Source organism: Lutjanus erythropterus, chromosome 6, assembly GCF_056507025.1.
Source record: "Lutjanus erythropterus isolate fLutEry1 chromosome 6, fLutEry1.hap2, whole genome shotgun sequence".
Lineage (NCBI taxonomy): Eukaryota > Metazoa > Chordata > Actinopteri > Lutjaniformes > Lutjanidae > Lutjanus > Lutjanus erythropterus.
Window position 1 is genome coordinate 26,515,498 of NC_139322.1, and position 15,127 is coordinate 26,530,624.

Below are 15,127 nucleotides of genomic sequence, written 5' to 3' on the forward strand. Positions count from 1 at the left end.
GTTCAGGTTGTATTCATGAAAATGGTAAATAAAAACACATAAAAACATGGTCGGAACTACAGAGAAGAGACTCTGTGCAACAACCTCCTCCCATCCATCCGCCTTGGCACAATAACCCAAATGGAAGCCTTTATGAAGCACTGATGGAAGCAGAGTGCGCTTTATAATGCACAGCCGTGCACACTACTACATTTCCAGCTAATCAGAAGCGCGCAGTTGCAGAAAGGAGAGCGGTTGCCAAGGCAGCCACCAATCTCCCCTCCCCCTTCTCTTCTCCCTCCGTTTCTCTTTCCCGTTTATTATCGGCAGAGGTCGCATGGCAGAGGGAAGTCCAACCACTTCTGTACTGGAACCAATGCAAGAATATGCACCTCCATAACAAAGCCTGTGTGGAGTCCTGACTGAGCGCAGAGGGAAAACAAGAGGCTGCACATTTATAAAGACGGGTTTTATTTAAAAAAAAAAATAAAAAAATAAGACAGAAGGGATCTAAGTTGGAGGTTTTGCTTTTATTTGCTCTGGAGCGGCGGGATAGTTTTGCCAACACGTGTGTATCCATGAAATTTGTACTCTGAGTGTTTCCTTTGCATCCTGGTGAGGAGGACTGCGCATCACCAGAGTTGGTGCCGAAGTTCGGCCGCGAACGGATGTGAGGAGGGAAGAGTGTACCGAGTAAAACTCCCCCACTTCTTCTTCTTGTGCGCGTCTCCCCTGCTTCGGCGTTGTGTGTTTGCTGAGACAATAGTGAGTCAAAGACGCTGAAAGTGATTTCATGCCTTCAGTCTCGCACAACCTGAGATGGACGTGAGATTTTATCCTGCGCCCCCGGCAAATGTGGGTTCATGCTCTCTACCGACTGATCCAAGTTGTCTGAGCTCGTTGGACTATTACCACTCGAACAAGGTAAATAAACTGAAATGTCTCTTGTCTCACCTGTCTCTGTACATGAGTGCAGCCTGCAACATTCACGCAATGCACAAACGCATGCTTTGGACACGGGCGCTCCAAAGATACACACTCTCCAAAAAATGTCAAGTGTCAGCAAGTAAAAAGACCTGAGCTGAGCTTTAGGAAGGACTGCTTTTAATTTAATTTACTGTTACTTTAAACCCGCAATCATTCTATTTTACAGTTAAAAGAAAGGCTGTAGTCCAACTTTTCTTTTTCCTCTCTAACCAACGCTGTTATTATGTTATTTCCCCGGTGAGATTGTGCAGTTGTGTTTTTGCACAAAGCTGGCATTAAGTGTCCCACCCGATGTGGAATACCAGGGGCTGTATAGAATCCATACTGCCCCACTCTGCTTGCTGCTCCCTGCTCCAACATTATCTTCCCTCTCAATGATTTCTTATAGCTTACACGCTTTTTTCCGCTGGGACTTCAACGATTAAATGGATGTGTGCCAGTAATGTACTGTTAATTACTTTGTAAGGAGAAACCACAGAGAGTCTGGCTGCTGCTGGTACAAGTGTCACTCTTCTTTTCTGTCTCTCTCAGCTTTGACACCCCGCGGCTTCTGGCTTGTGACCTGCACTGACTCCATTGCAAGTGCGCAGGTGGCATTTAAAACAACATTATTATGATTTTTTTTTTGTAGTTTGACATTTCCAAGAAAAAAAAAAGAAATAAAATAAACACCACCTACCCCTCCCCCATTTATAAAGAAGCGAAAGTATGGGGCAACAACAGAAATCTTTAGTGTTGGTTTGCAACAACATTTTTTCATTTTGAAAAACAATTAAATCGTGGCTTAACTTTAAATTATGTTGCACCAAACTTTTAAACTATCTTAAAATGATGAAAGATTAATTCTAAACCTCAGTTTACTTTTTCCTCTAAACATAGATTAAATTATTTATGTTACACCAAAAAAAAACAAAACAAACAAACTCTGATTTATGATCCAGTAGTAACTTTAACTTACACTTCAGCAAGTTAAATTAGAAATCGCTTGCTACCAAGCCTAACTAACTTTTTAGCTAGCTAGCAAACAATTTAGGCTAGCTAATATTTTGTTAACTTTTTTTTAGCTAGCTAGCAAACAATATAGTGTTTTGTTGTGAAAGTAGGTCCCGTCAGCACTCACATTATTTTTTTATATTCAGTTGTTTCAATTTAGGTAAGCGAGCTTCTCCATATTGATTAAACTCTGCTGTATTTTAAATTTGGATTTACTCCTAAACTTAGTTTATCTAAACTCTGAAATAGAGTACAGAAATAATCTTATAGAATAAAACAATCATTACTGGTGCAACCCAGTTTAGACGTATTAAACTGAAAGGCTGCCATAGACCGGATATAAAAATATAGTACAAATACAAAGTAAGAAAAGTACTAATGAGCACAAACACAAGATATGCCCAGTGGAAACAAGAAAAAAACTATTTTAAAGTGATTAATTAACAGCTTTCACTATAGTGCTACCAGCATCTCAGCCATCTGCAGTCACAGAATTAGACTTTGTTGTTGTCACTTACCGTGGTGGGAATGTTGCAAATCAACAGGCTCGCTCAGTGTTGACCTGCTGCTGCAGATGAAGTTTTGTAGGGCATTAAGATGAGTTTTTTTTTGCTTGCTCTCTCAGATAAAACATGGCTTTCAGGTACATGACAATGAGGGGAATGAGGGGAATGAGACACAGTTGGGGATGTTTGTCTTTCACTGTGTGGGCAATGGAAAATCTCTGTAACTGAACGGAAAATTTCAGTAATCAACTGAAAAAACATCATCTCCTGGTTAAAAAATGCTGCTATAATAATCTTTGCTCAGGTTGGTGACTTGTTTGAGTGTGAAAGACAGAAGAAAAACAATCAGGAGGTAGTTTTATTTCGCCTGATACGATCACAGCTGAAATAAGGTCTACACCTACAACTGTGGAGGGCTGCAAGTACTGATTATTTTCATTGTCGATTAATCTGTTGATCATTTTGTCAGAAATGTCCGAAAATGGTAAAAATAAAATGTTGATCACTGTTTCCCAAAGCCTAAGCCTAAGGTAACTAGGGCCTGAGTGATATGGGATTTTTGAGGCCGATACTGTTTTTAGAAGGGAAGATGTATGATATAAAGACTTTTTGAGCTGACATGAAAAAAGACATTTTCCATGTGGATTATGCACTAATTTCGAAATGATATAACTATGCAAAGGTGTTTAAAAGGCTGCTTTCTTAAACAAATAACTTTAATAAAGGATATTTAAGTTAAATATTGCTGACCATTTAAAACAAAGATAACTAAAAAATAAATGAAGAGCTAAATAAACATTAGTACTCTTCAGTATCAGTTAGTTACTGATTATCTTAAAACTGCGGGTCAGTAAGGGCAGGCTGTAAAACAAGTATAGCTTTTCTGCATTTGCACCTGCTAGGGAGACCAGAGGATTTAAGAAACCAGAAATTGCTCACACGTGAGAAGTTTGAATCAGAGGATTTAAAAAAACCCAAAAAAACAGAGTCAAAACAGTTAATCAATAATCAAAATAGTTTGGCGATTTATTTAATTGATGACAACTAATCAATTACTCGACTAATCGTTGCAGCTCTACACCTGTGACACACAAATGGGCTCATGTAACTGTCTTCTCCGCACAGGCTATCTTTTTTGTAGGTCAAACGAATTAGGATCATCCTCCATGCGGATAATCCCAAGAATATGCTGAGATCCACACACTGCATGAATCCTGGAAACAAAGCCACCAGATATTAAGTGATATAAAGTGCTTTCACAAGAGAGGAAGTGACACGGCGCAACTGCTGGTACAGAAAGTGTGGCACCCCTCAAAATTACAAATGTTTGTTTGAATTATTGAAATGTCTCTTTGCTTGAGGGAGGTTGGGATGGAGGGGTTCTTTCCACAAGGGGAGGAGGAGGAGGTATAATTTGCTATCATCACATGTGTAACACTAACTACCTTCACTAGTAATGCAAATGAGGGCCGGGAGCAGCAGGGATCGTTTGGTGTCCTGTTAACACAGCGCGCGAGGTCAAGTTCCTCTCCTCAAACGCTTGTCAAGCCGGCTGTGGCATTAAAGAGACATCTGATTTGTTATGTAGGTACTGTATCTTCGGATCAGATCTGCCTGCTGCTAATCATCTCCGACAGCCCTGGTTGGCTAATTTCAAATTCTGCCCAGGTCACTTTCCGAAGCAGCGTGGAGGCAAAAAGGCTAATCATAGCATTGAGGTCAATTGTTTTTATGGGCTTACTTTGCATATTTATGTGGGTTTTTTGGTTTGGAGCTGAATTTGTTGGTGGATTTGTTGGCTTCTACACATGAGAATACTCTTTTGGGATAATATTATTGGAAAAGAGTCAAAATAATTTGAATAAAAAGGAGCTTTTGGTAAGACGTTTGCAATTTGGCAACCATATTGAGATTTAGCACAATTATGCCTTCCTGGCTTCTCCAGCATGCCCGTTTTTTCTTTTTTTAGAAAAAAAAAAGCAATTTACAGCCTGAGAAAACATTTCTCCTTTTATCGCTGTGAAATTTACAGTGTTAATCTGAGTCACACACAAGCTTAATTGGATAAAATGAGCATGTGCTGGTATTTTCACTTTATAGTCTGTTTATTTGCAAACCTGTTTTGTGTGCTACCGGCTCACTCTGGATGCTGTGCGCACGGACACAAGCCTAGTTTGAGTAATTAGCAAGTTTATGTGACTTCCAGGGAACACGTGTGGTGCTTTCATGCTTTTTCAGCCGTTGTCACGCTGCTCATTTGGAGCTGCAGCTTGTTCTGCTGTGCATGCTTCTGGATGTATTCTTTCTTTAACCTTATTCAATGTACTGATAATTACTGTGATTGCCAACTGCTGCGTGAATCACTTCCGTTACTTAGGCAGTGGTGTCCACGATCAACAAAAATATCTTAAAAAAAATGTCAACTATTTCCCAGATTTGGCAGCTAACATCTATCATTGACCTGCGGTTAAAGGGATAATTCCATTTTTTTGAAGTGAGGTTGTATAAAATACTTCTATGTAGTCAGTGTATTATCTACAGTAGATGAGAGTCGACACGCCCCCAGTTTACAAAAGCAGAAGAAGTACCAGCATAAGAAGCTAAGCAATATACTGCTGTGGATCGGGTCAGCAACAAAGCGTATTTCAGGGGCCTTAAAAACATCAATATCAGTTAAAGCGTACTCTATATTTTCCAATCCAACCAAACTTCACTGCTGAAATCAGTAATTTTACCTTGCAGAACACAAAAGTTGCTGGTCTACTGCTGCCTTGAACTGTTAGTTACTTTGTGTTATTGTGTGACTTTGGTGATTTAAAAGGGTTACTTCAGATGTGAGATAAAATTGCTTTTTTTCACCAGTGGAGTCTGGAGGTGATATTTGGGTTATATCATGAGGTTTCCTGTTTGAAAAGGTTGTCTGATGGCAAGGTAAAGCAGTGAAAATGCAGTTGATTGTTTCCTACACCGGTACTCCTTTGAAAAACACCTCATACAACTCCACTTCAAAAAGTCAGAACTATCCCTTTAAATAACGTGAATCATTCTGCTTAGCCAAGCCAGTTTTTGCTCAGAGTATTCACTGAGAAGTTCAGTACTGTAAAGCTGAAAAGGGTGAAGAATGCAAAGAAAGAGATGCATGAAATGAGCAGAGCAGGTACTTCAAGTGCAGATTGAGATGATTCAGAGAGATCCATAAATAACCCTGAAGATGTCTACTTCAATACTTTCAATACTCACTTTATTTCACTGTGAGTGTGCGTGTCTTTTATTACTGTGGCGCTCTCCCACAGCCGAGGAGAAATTACACAGAACAATACCATTATAACAGCTTTGTGCTCTGATGGTAATATTAAACCGTGGCATGCTGCCTTGCAGGCTGCATGCTACATATTACTCACATATACTGTGCAAATACTGCACTAAATTGTATGTATCACATTTAAAGTATAAAAGATGCATTTTGTCCTTGTGCAACATGTACAACTGTAATTGCACTGTGGTGACTTGTTTGTCAGGCACTTTTAGTTTGCTCTGTGAAATGGGAACACAGTGTCTGCTCCTTTATTTGAATACCTTAATCAAACAGAGACGACTGCTGCTGCTGCTGAGGTGAGGTGAGGTGCAGCCTACAGTATGGCAATAGCATGGAGTGCAGAGCGAGTAGGTCCTGTGTTTATACATCCAGGCCCCACCCAGCTCATATATCCTCCCAACAACTGATATCTGCTCAGATAGGGCATGACTGAAGAGCTGGCTTTGTTAGTTGGTGGTCTCCTCTGCCTCAGATAAGCCTGGGGAATGATGCACTCCATTTGAATGCCTTATCTTAGTTTTATTTTTTTTTTATTACAGGCCTGCCTTGTGTATGCTGTGCAAAGGTTTGATTACTTTGCATTAACATATTCAGTCAGTTCCCATCAACTGATCGTCCTCAACCGAAACAAGCTCTTGAATAAACATGTTTATTGCTGGATTTGGCTAAATGAATTAATTAATTTTTCAGGTATTTGATATTCGCACCTGGGTGGAATCAATGTGGCTATTTAAACACAGGTGTATATAGCCTAGCACAGCAAAGGTAAGCACCCAGTTGTATGTAGCAAACATTGCTAAATAGCCAGTGTAGCTATTTACACCCGCTAGTCAGAGACAAATCATGATTTTTTCCTAAACCTAAGGCAGTTGCTATTTGTAGCTGGATTGAAATAGCCAATGTCGTCTTTTTCCCCTGGGAATGAATAACCAATGTGGCTATTTACACTCGGGTGTATATAGCTTAGCATGGCAGAGACGAGGACCCTGGTGGACATAGTCAACAATGATATTTGCACTCAGGGTGTAAATAGCTGTGTGTTGCTATTTACACTTGCAGAACATGACCTTTAGCTAAACCTAACTCAGTAGTTTTGTTGCCTAAACCTAACCGAACTGCAACTGGAAACTGAAAATAATAATAAAATTTGCAAAAAAAAAAAAATGTACATAACAAGTACCACTGATGTGTAACTGTACACACTATTGTCAAATACTAATCTCTGGGTGCAGGACTTGAACACTGTCCCTCAGGAACGCCTTGTGCTTAACCCATTCATCCACAGCAGTCTCTTATCAACAGTGAGTTGCTCTTTATGACAGAAATAAGGCGGTTGGGTATAAATAGCTAAATAGCTGCTGTGTGCCTATTTGTATCTGGGTACAAATAGACAGGCTGTATCTTTAATACCTTGAGTACTTAAACATGGTGGTCAAATTAACCAGTCCCTGTAATGCAGGCTGTAGTATTATGTTCATGTTGAGTGGTGTTGTCGCTATTAGCTAATGACAAACTCTGTGGTATGTGACAGAGAGGCAGAAAGGGAGAATCAAAGGATGAGCGAGAGTCAAATGGGTTGAAGTAATCAGTGGCCCAGTAAGGGGACAGTGTGCATGTGTGTGTGTGTGTGTGTATGTGTGTGTCTGTGTGTGCTTGTGCATGCTAACTCGGGGCCATTCAAGCGTTTTGCTGACTACGGAATCACAATCACAATTGCTTTCATAGCCCCGTGCAGAGGAAGGCCATGCATACCACAGTAAGGGCCGGTGACACACACAGCGAGCAGGGGCAAAAACAGCCACTAAATCATATTCTCCCTGCCCCAACACACGGAGGAGATTTTTAATAGGGATTCCAACCATTTGAAATCATTTCAATAAAACTGGAATTGGCTCTGACATTGGCTGAGTCACACAGGCAGCATATGGCACAGAGATTTCTTGCCTTAATTTTATATTTTTTACCTAGGTCACTCTGTGTGAAAAGTCTTTTTTTTCCAACCAGCCACAAGGTGTCTCATGTGTTATTTTATCTCTTGGTTTGGGGGATTTTTTTTAGCTTAGTTCTCATAAACGTAGACAAAAATATTGCTGAAAGGAAATGAGACACATGATGCTTTAATACGACACTGTAAATTTGTTTTAACCTGAAATAGTTTGTGTCTGGGCTGCCTTAAAATTTTAAGTTGGCTGAATTTGAAAAGACAAGTTGAGGTAATTTTGTAGAGGTTCAAAACAAATAAACTTTTCTACTTAAATAACCTCAATATTAATTCAGTTGCACTTTAGAAAACATCAGTCAATAACTACCAACTAACAACACCAGTGAGCTTAAAATATTAGGTTGAACCAACAAATTTTTAGTCACACTGATGAACACTACAGAAACACTACAATGTATTTCCTTTTACTAACTTTTAAAAAAGAAGAGGTTTAACTCTCAAACATGTTTGTTTAGAAACTTAGTTTAATAAGTTGATTATACAGTAAATTTATTTAATGCATAATTTCAAGTCAAGTTAGAAGAATTCGTGTTTATAAGTTCTGAAATGGTTTGAAAGTAAATACTAGAAACAGTATGATGAATCAACTTGAACAACTAAAAGCCGAGAAAAGATAAGTTGATTCAACTTAATTCCATTATGATTTTTTTTACAGTGCACATGTAAGATCATGAATGGCTTTTTCAGCATTTAAATACCCAATGTCTCTTTGTTTGGCCTTTAAATGTTTGTGTTTGATGTGGGTTATGAGAGTGGCAGTATGAATGTGTGTGTGTGTGGTAGTGGTGTTGGTGGGGGGCTACCCATGTGCTAATTATTGGCCCTGGCAGTGCTAAGCTACTTGGTCGTTGGTGGGTAGCAGTGCGTCCCCCTCAGCGTCTGTTACCGTAATTAAGACCAGTCGCCCCGCTGTAGTGTGCTTACATTAGTCAGCCTGGGCCTTCCCATGGGGCAGTGCGATGGCATTCTCATTCTTACTGCAGAAGAAGAAAGAAAAAGAAACAGAGCCAGCACCTGCTGCAGAGTAGACCCCTGGGTGTTTAGTTAAATGTTGATTATGTTTGTTAATGGCTGAAGACACTCAGAAGGAATGAGGCATGACAGTGTAATGAAACTGATAACGCAGTGTCTCTATCTATCTATCTATCTATCTATCTATCTATCTATCTACCTATCTATCTATCTATCTATCTATCTATCTATCTATCTATCTATCTATCTATCATATTTAAACATGCATTTGTCGTGGCTCTATTATTGTTTTTCTAGTGGTTTAAGCTCAGTTGCAATGACAGGATTACTGGAGCTTTGAGCTCCCGTCAGAGATTTTAACATGAGATCACCGAGTGACTCCAATTTTATTTTGTTTAGCAATAGAGGACAACAGGGAAACTATAATATACAATATATACTACAGATATTGTACATCTGAGCTCATACTGAGCCCAGCCAATATTTCTATGCTGAAGGTAAACAAATGTAGACAAATAGGAAGGCGAGTAAGAGTGTCAACAGTGTCTCTTTCTACAGGCCATGTATATATACACTAGAGTTGTCATGATACCAGAATTTTAAACTTAAAAAGTGAAAAAAAACATACTCTTCCTAAAGCACACAAAATAGGACTTTTTTTGTTACTTTCTTTGTAAAATAACAACCTGCATACAGTAACTGGACACTGTCTGATTTTGCTGCAAGCCAGGCAGGAAAATAAAGACTGATCTGAAATGAGGTCTTGAACAAGCACTTAGCTATTTTTTTAATAGCTTCTGTACTTTTGATACTATTTTTAAATGGACATTGTATCGAGTTAAACGTGGTATCAAAAGAGCATCTATACTTTTGACAACCTTAATATACACTTTATGTGTGTGCTGAACTGGTCAAGTCGATTAATTGATTTGTCAGTCGACAGAAACTGTTTTAGGTCATTGAAAAAGGAGAATCTTTGAGTTTTGTCTGTTGGGGAAAAAAGACATTTAAAGTCTTCTCTTTAGGCTCTGGGATATAATGTATTGCTAAAACAATTAAAAGATTAATCAGTTACCAAAATAATCAATAGTAACAACCCGTATAGATGCCTACTGCAGGCATGACATGCAGTATATATTTATGTACAGTTTACAGCAGGGCATTTCGATGTCTGGTCCTCAGTCTGCATCTGGACTGCACAGCAAGTCAATCTGGACCCAAGTATAACATTTTCTCTATTATTCAATAAATTGACGTGAAATATATGCCAAGTTCATGTGCTGACGTTGCAGCAGAGAGTTTAGCATCGGCTCCTAAATCACAGATACAGAATGTGTCTTGTGTTCTCGTCTCATTTCTCTACACATTGTGTAAATGTAGTTGTAAGAATTTGGCAGAAATATGAATTAACTGTCTGGCTGTTTCCTGCTGTTCCAATCTCAAGAGATGTGACATTAATTAATTACGACAAGAAGGAGTCTATTGCTAGGCAGAGTAGCGCAGGTCTTCGTAGAGAATAACTCACTAGGATGAAGCAAGTGTTTGCAGGCAAGCAGTCCTATTTCTCCCACAAGGATCAATGTATTTTCACGATCTTGTCTGTCTTAAAGGGACAGTTGACCCCAAAATCACTTACCTGTGGCGTTATTTATCTTTTTATGTTGTTTTGGTGTGAGTTGCTGAATTTTGGAGATATCAGCCAAAGAGATGTCTTTCCTTCTCTCCAAAGGAACTACTTAAATGTTCCTTTCTTTATCTTTGTTACTTTCTTTCTACTAGAAGAAAGTAGTTTCAGCTGATTCTACCATAGAAAGAAAGAAGTTCCTACATGAAATTACTGTCTGTGGATTAGTTTGGGTAACCAGGTCATGATATCTGGAGAGAGACACTGGTGTTGAATTATTCAGATCTATTTTTCAGTGATTTGACACAACAAGCCAAGTGCCATCTAGTTTTATTATAATCCAGGGAAGACAGATTTCTCTTCGCTGTTATCTCCAAAACTCCACTAAAACAATCTAGATAGATAAATAGCACCACAGGCCAGAGGAACACATGTATTTTTGATGTTGAGGTGAACTGTCCCTTTAAACTTGAATGTATTTTGCTGAAAAGCTGCAAGTCAGTTGATTCAATTTTATTTTCTTATCACCAATCCTTCTGGACCTCTGACCTTGAATAAAAATCACATGATAATTTTGAGAAACTCTGGTTTACAGTATATGTATCAATCCATGTGTGTATGAATACTGTATGTATGTATGCACTGTCCTCTATATGTACTGTATGTATGTATGTATGCATGGAGGAGACTGGAAGCTGGACAAACATTCCCAGTTGTCTCAGCTTCCTGAGGTATGTCCTGTGCAAACACCATGGGCCATGGTATAAGCTCCTTGCCAGGGATTTAAGGCTCTTTCCCTCCCTTGTTTTCACTGAATATCCTTTACAAATATTATCGGCCTGGTGTCAGTGCCTTATTTGTGCTGCGGCCTGAAGGGACAGTATCCATATGAAAGTTCAAGGAATGATCCAAGCCCAGAGTAAGACAGAAACAATAAGAATACAATGTGTGAGTATTTTTCATCGGACTGAGTTTAGATCGATCTCATTCTTTTGGGAGATAAATTATCAATCAGACAACTTTTTTAGGCTGCCGTTCACTCACAGATCTTTTGACTCCCAACCTGAGCGCTGGTGTCTTTCATTAGTTCACTGACATGCATTGATTTGGCCCGCGAGAGGCTTCCACTTAAGGAAGACAGGCCCTGATAAATCCATATGATCCTGAATTTGCTCTCTTTTCCTCTTTCCCCAGCTGTGACTGTCTCGCCTTGTCCCTCGTCTGTCAGGAGCATGTGTTTATTATGTGTGACATATTTAGCAGGCAGATATAATTGCCTGTGCAAGGCTGTAATCGTCTGCGTCCAATTCAGTCAGCAGAGACTGCGGGAGCCCACAGAGCCACCGAGGTAATCAAACTGTGGCTCATTCTTCCTCTTTGAGAGCTAATGATGAGCTCCATGATCGTTTACAATGGGCAGACAGAGAAGTGTGACAGAAAGTACAGTGGTAATACCATGGTTTTAGTTCTTGCAAAGCTATTATCTGTGGTTTAAGACATGGGAATCGCCAAAAACAGGCAGAAATGAAAAAGTTGCTCTAGAGTAAAGAATAGAGATAGATGCTGTTAAAGAAAAAAGAGAGGTTGAGAGGTTAGAGGAGACTTGTGGGTTGAGAAATGGGAGGGAAAGCGAAAGAAAGAGGCCCTCTCTTTGTGTTGTCGACCTATTTAGTCTCAAGCTGGCCATGAGCCACGCTGATGAGTGATGTCGCTAAGAAAAACAAACAGAGGAAAAGTTGGATTTTGGAAATTATGATATACGGTCAGTGGGTGTTATGCTATCGAGGACTCCGTCTTTCTGTTAACTAGGCCCCGACAACCTCGCAGCAGCTCACTAGGGTTGTTAACACACAGGAAAGGGAAACTTGAGCAGATCTTTTTATAGAATTGTTAATAACACAGTAGACAGTAGTGAAAAACCATAGCCTAAAGCAGCACTTACTGGCACAACCCACGTGAACCAAGAGTAAGTATATGTGTATGTGTGTGCATATGTGCGTGTGTATGCATGCTTTTGTGTGTGTTGCTGGTACCTCAGCAATGGTGGAAGATGTATTCAGATCTTTTACTTGAGTAAAAGTAACACATGGCAGAAATACTCTGTTACATTAAACATTTTAGCAAAAAGTACAGCAGTATTAGCAATAAAGTGTACTTAAAGGCATAGTGTGGATTTTGTGAGGTACTATGATAATAATATGAGGTATCAATAGTGAGTGTTTTACCTACAGTAGATGGCGGTTGACACTCCACCAGTTTGGAGAAGCAACAGGAGCTAAGCACTGTGGACAGGGTCAGCAGCAAAACCTATTTTATCCACCTAAAAAAATCAGTATCAGTCTACATGCATGCTGTATTTGGAATATTTTCACCTCTTTTTCTTGCCATCAGACAGCCTTTTCTGACAGGAAACCACTGTTTTACATGACAAGTATCACTCCTTACAAACAAACCAAACCTCTTTTAAAAAATAAGTAACCTTATCTTGCAGAACATTACTGTTTTTGCCAAAACAGTATGGTTTCTTTGGAGAGAGAGAAAATGACCCAGAATGAAAAGTTGTTTTGTCACTGTGTGAGCCATACTGATCAAAATGTTTAGATGTTTTGTCACTGTGAGGGTAAACCCTGCTAATATTTATGTTTTCTATTTTTTATCTCTGTTCTTTTTTGTTCATACTAGCTGCTAACCGTACTATTCAACAATTTAGGTTTTATCTAGCTGAATGCTGTTGTGTATCACAATGAATGTTTTAGATTCAAATTTCCATTTGTAGTACGCAGAAAAAAGATACACACATTTCAGCCTATCCTCAAACACATTTGTACAGTAAATTTATTTGTGTAAAAATGTGGTACATGCAGTGGTGAATACAGCAGTGGGTTAACTGTAGTTCACCCACCGTTTTCCTCCTCATTGATTGATACAGCTGATATGAAAATAAATGAGTAAACTCTCAGCCTCATTTCAAATAGGTGATAAGTTGAGTTTACTTGACTACTTCCTCCACTGCACCCCTGCTTACATGTACTATAAACAGAAAATTCACCTTTGATCTTCCATGTAAAAAATTGAACACAAAAACCAATCAGCGGACATCACAAACAGCTCATGCCAGATTGACAGATTTTGATAATTGAATGGACCATTATGTATGTGAGTGCTCAAACACTGATAGAATATTTAAAACTTGTGAAGATTTTCACAGAGAATCATCAGTTTATTAAATATAATGCATTTTTACATAAGAAACCAGTGGTTTCAAATCTCTGGCTTCTGAATTCCACCAAAGAGTGATTTCCCCTTTGATAGGCTCTAATATAAACTCTCAAATATAAAACAACTAGAAAAAAAAATTTGTCTATTAAAGCGTTTTTGCCTCTTGCTCCATTGATCCCATTAACCATCTTAGGTCAGATTCTGAGGTTCAAAGCAGCAACAGGTACAGTCAGTCCAGCGAGTCAGCAAAGGCATCAGGAATGTCATAACCTCGAACAAATGTTTGCGGCAGCAGGGCAGGGAAAGGGAGCGAAACTGAGAGATGGTCATGTTTTATTAAGCCTGATAATGCAGCCTAATCTGTGGCTCGGGTTACACAGTGCTTTGTGGGTAATTAGAGATCATGTCGTATGCCTGGCCTGCTGAAAAATTGCACTCCGCCCTAATCCCCTCCTATCCGCCTTTCACCCGCCACCTCCCTTCTTCTCTCTCTTCATTCTCTCTCTCTCTCTCACAAAAAAAAATGCTTCATGCTTCCAAATGAGCTGGCTTCCTGACAGGAAAATGCACAAATAAACAAACATGGCAACCATACTTCAGGTAGCAAGCCATCAAAATGTCCATACCTTGCTGTAAGACACTTGGAACTGTGCTTATGTGCTCAGAATTCAATAAGAGGAAGCCAACAGTGGAGCACTTTGTGGTTTGTTTTGTGGAACTTGTTAGATGAATGACTAATGCCTCCTGGCAAGTGCCCCAGGTTTACTATTACCAAAACAATGGCACTTGATACAGAGCACCGTAGCCTTGGTTTTCACACAGACGGGAGCTCAGGCTGCTGTTTTCTTTTGAACCCTAAATGCTGACTGCCCATTCATGCAACATCCCCCGAACACACAGACGCACACAAAGGAAATTCTCAACTGACACGGTGACTTGTTGAAAAAAAAAACAACGGCTTCTTTCATCGCTCATTGTCCGCAATTTTTCCATTGTTAAAAAATGAGAAATGTTTCCCTCCTTCTCCGTATCTTGATTGGGCTATCACCACGTGTAAAACATGTTTACATACAGGCAGTTATATAATTACTGGCTTTACTGGGATTATGACAGCAACTCCATTAAACTGCCTGCATATCAGGTGGAAAATAAATGATGCAATCTGTTACAGTTTTAGAGCAAAAAGCATCAGCTGCCTCCCACCACAAGCCCAAGAAACTGTATTGGTGCAAAGCCTGGATGAAAAGCAGGTTTAAACTGTAACTCACACAGCTGAATGCATGCAGTGTTTCCCCTAAATTTTTTGTCACGCTTGGTGGTTTGAGCTAAAAATCCCCTTTACATGAAGGAAGCCATGAAAGCAATAATAAAACCAACCATATAGAAACAGTTTATCTTCTCTGCATCTCAGTGCCAACTCATAAACACCCTACAGTATGCTCTATATGAATCATTGAAGGAAAATTATCAGTAAAATGTTTTGAATTTTATCTCTGTGAGTGTAGTATAGTCAGATACCAGCCACAAAT

At 39.3% G+C, this 15,127-nt stretch overlaps 1 protein-coding gene across 3 annotated transcripts in view; it reads left to right on the forward strand.

Annotated features, from left to right (window-relative positions):
- Nucleotides 1–295: 295 nt before the first annotated feature.
- Nucleotides 296–15,127, forward strand: part of LOC146325411 (TOX high mobility group box family member 2-like) — a 114,915-nt gene continuing 100,083 nt past the window's right edge. For 2 of the 3 annotated variants that reach the window (XM_084721426.1, XM_084721428.1), the window contains exon 1: nt 297–903. In XM_084721426.1, the coding sequence (XP_084577552.1) occupies nt 799–903 (105 nt within the window). In that variant the 5' untranslated portion in view covers nt 297–798. Of the gene's footprint in view, nt 904–15,127 lie in introns of all 3 variants that reach the window. The other variant, XM_084721427.1, reaches the window with a different exon arrangement.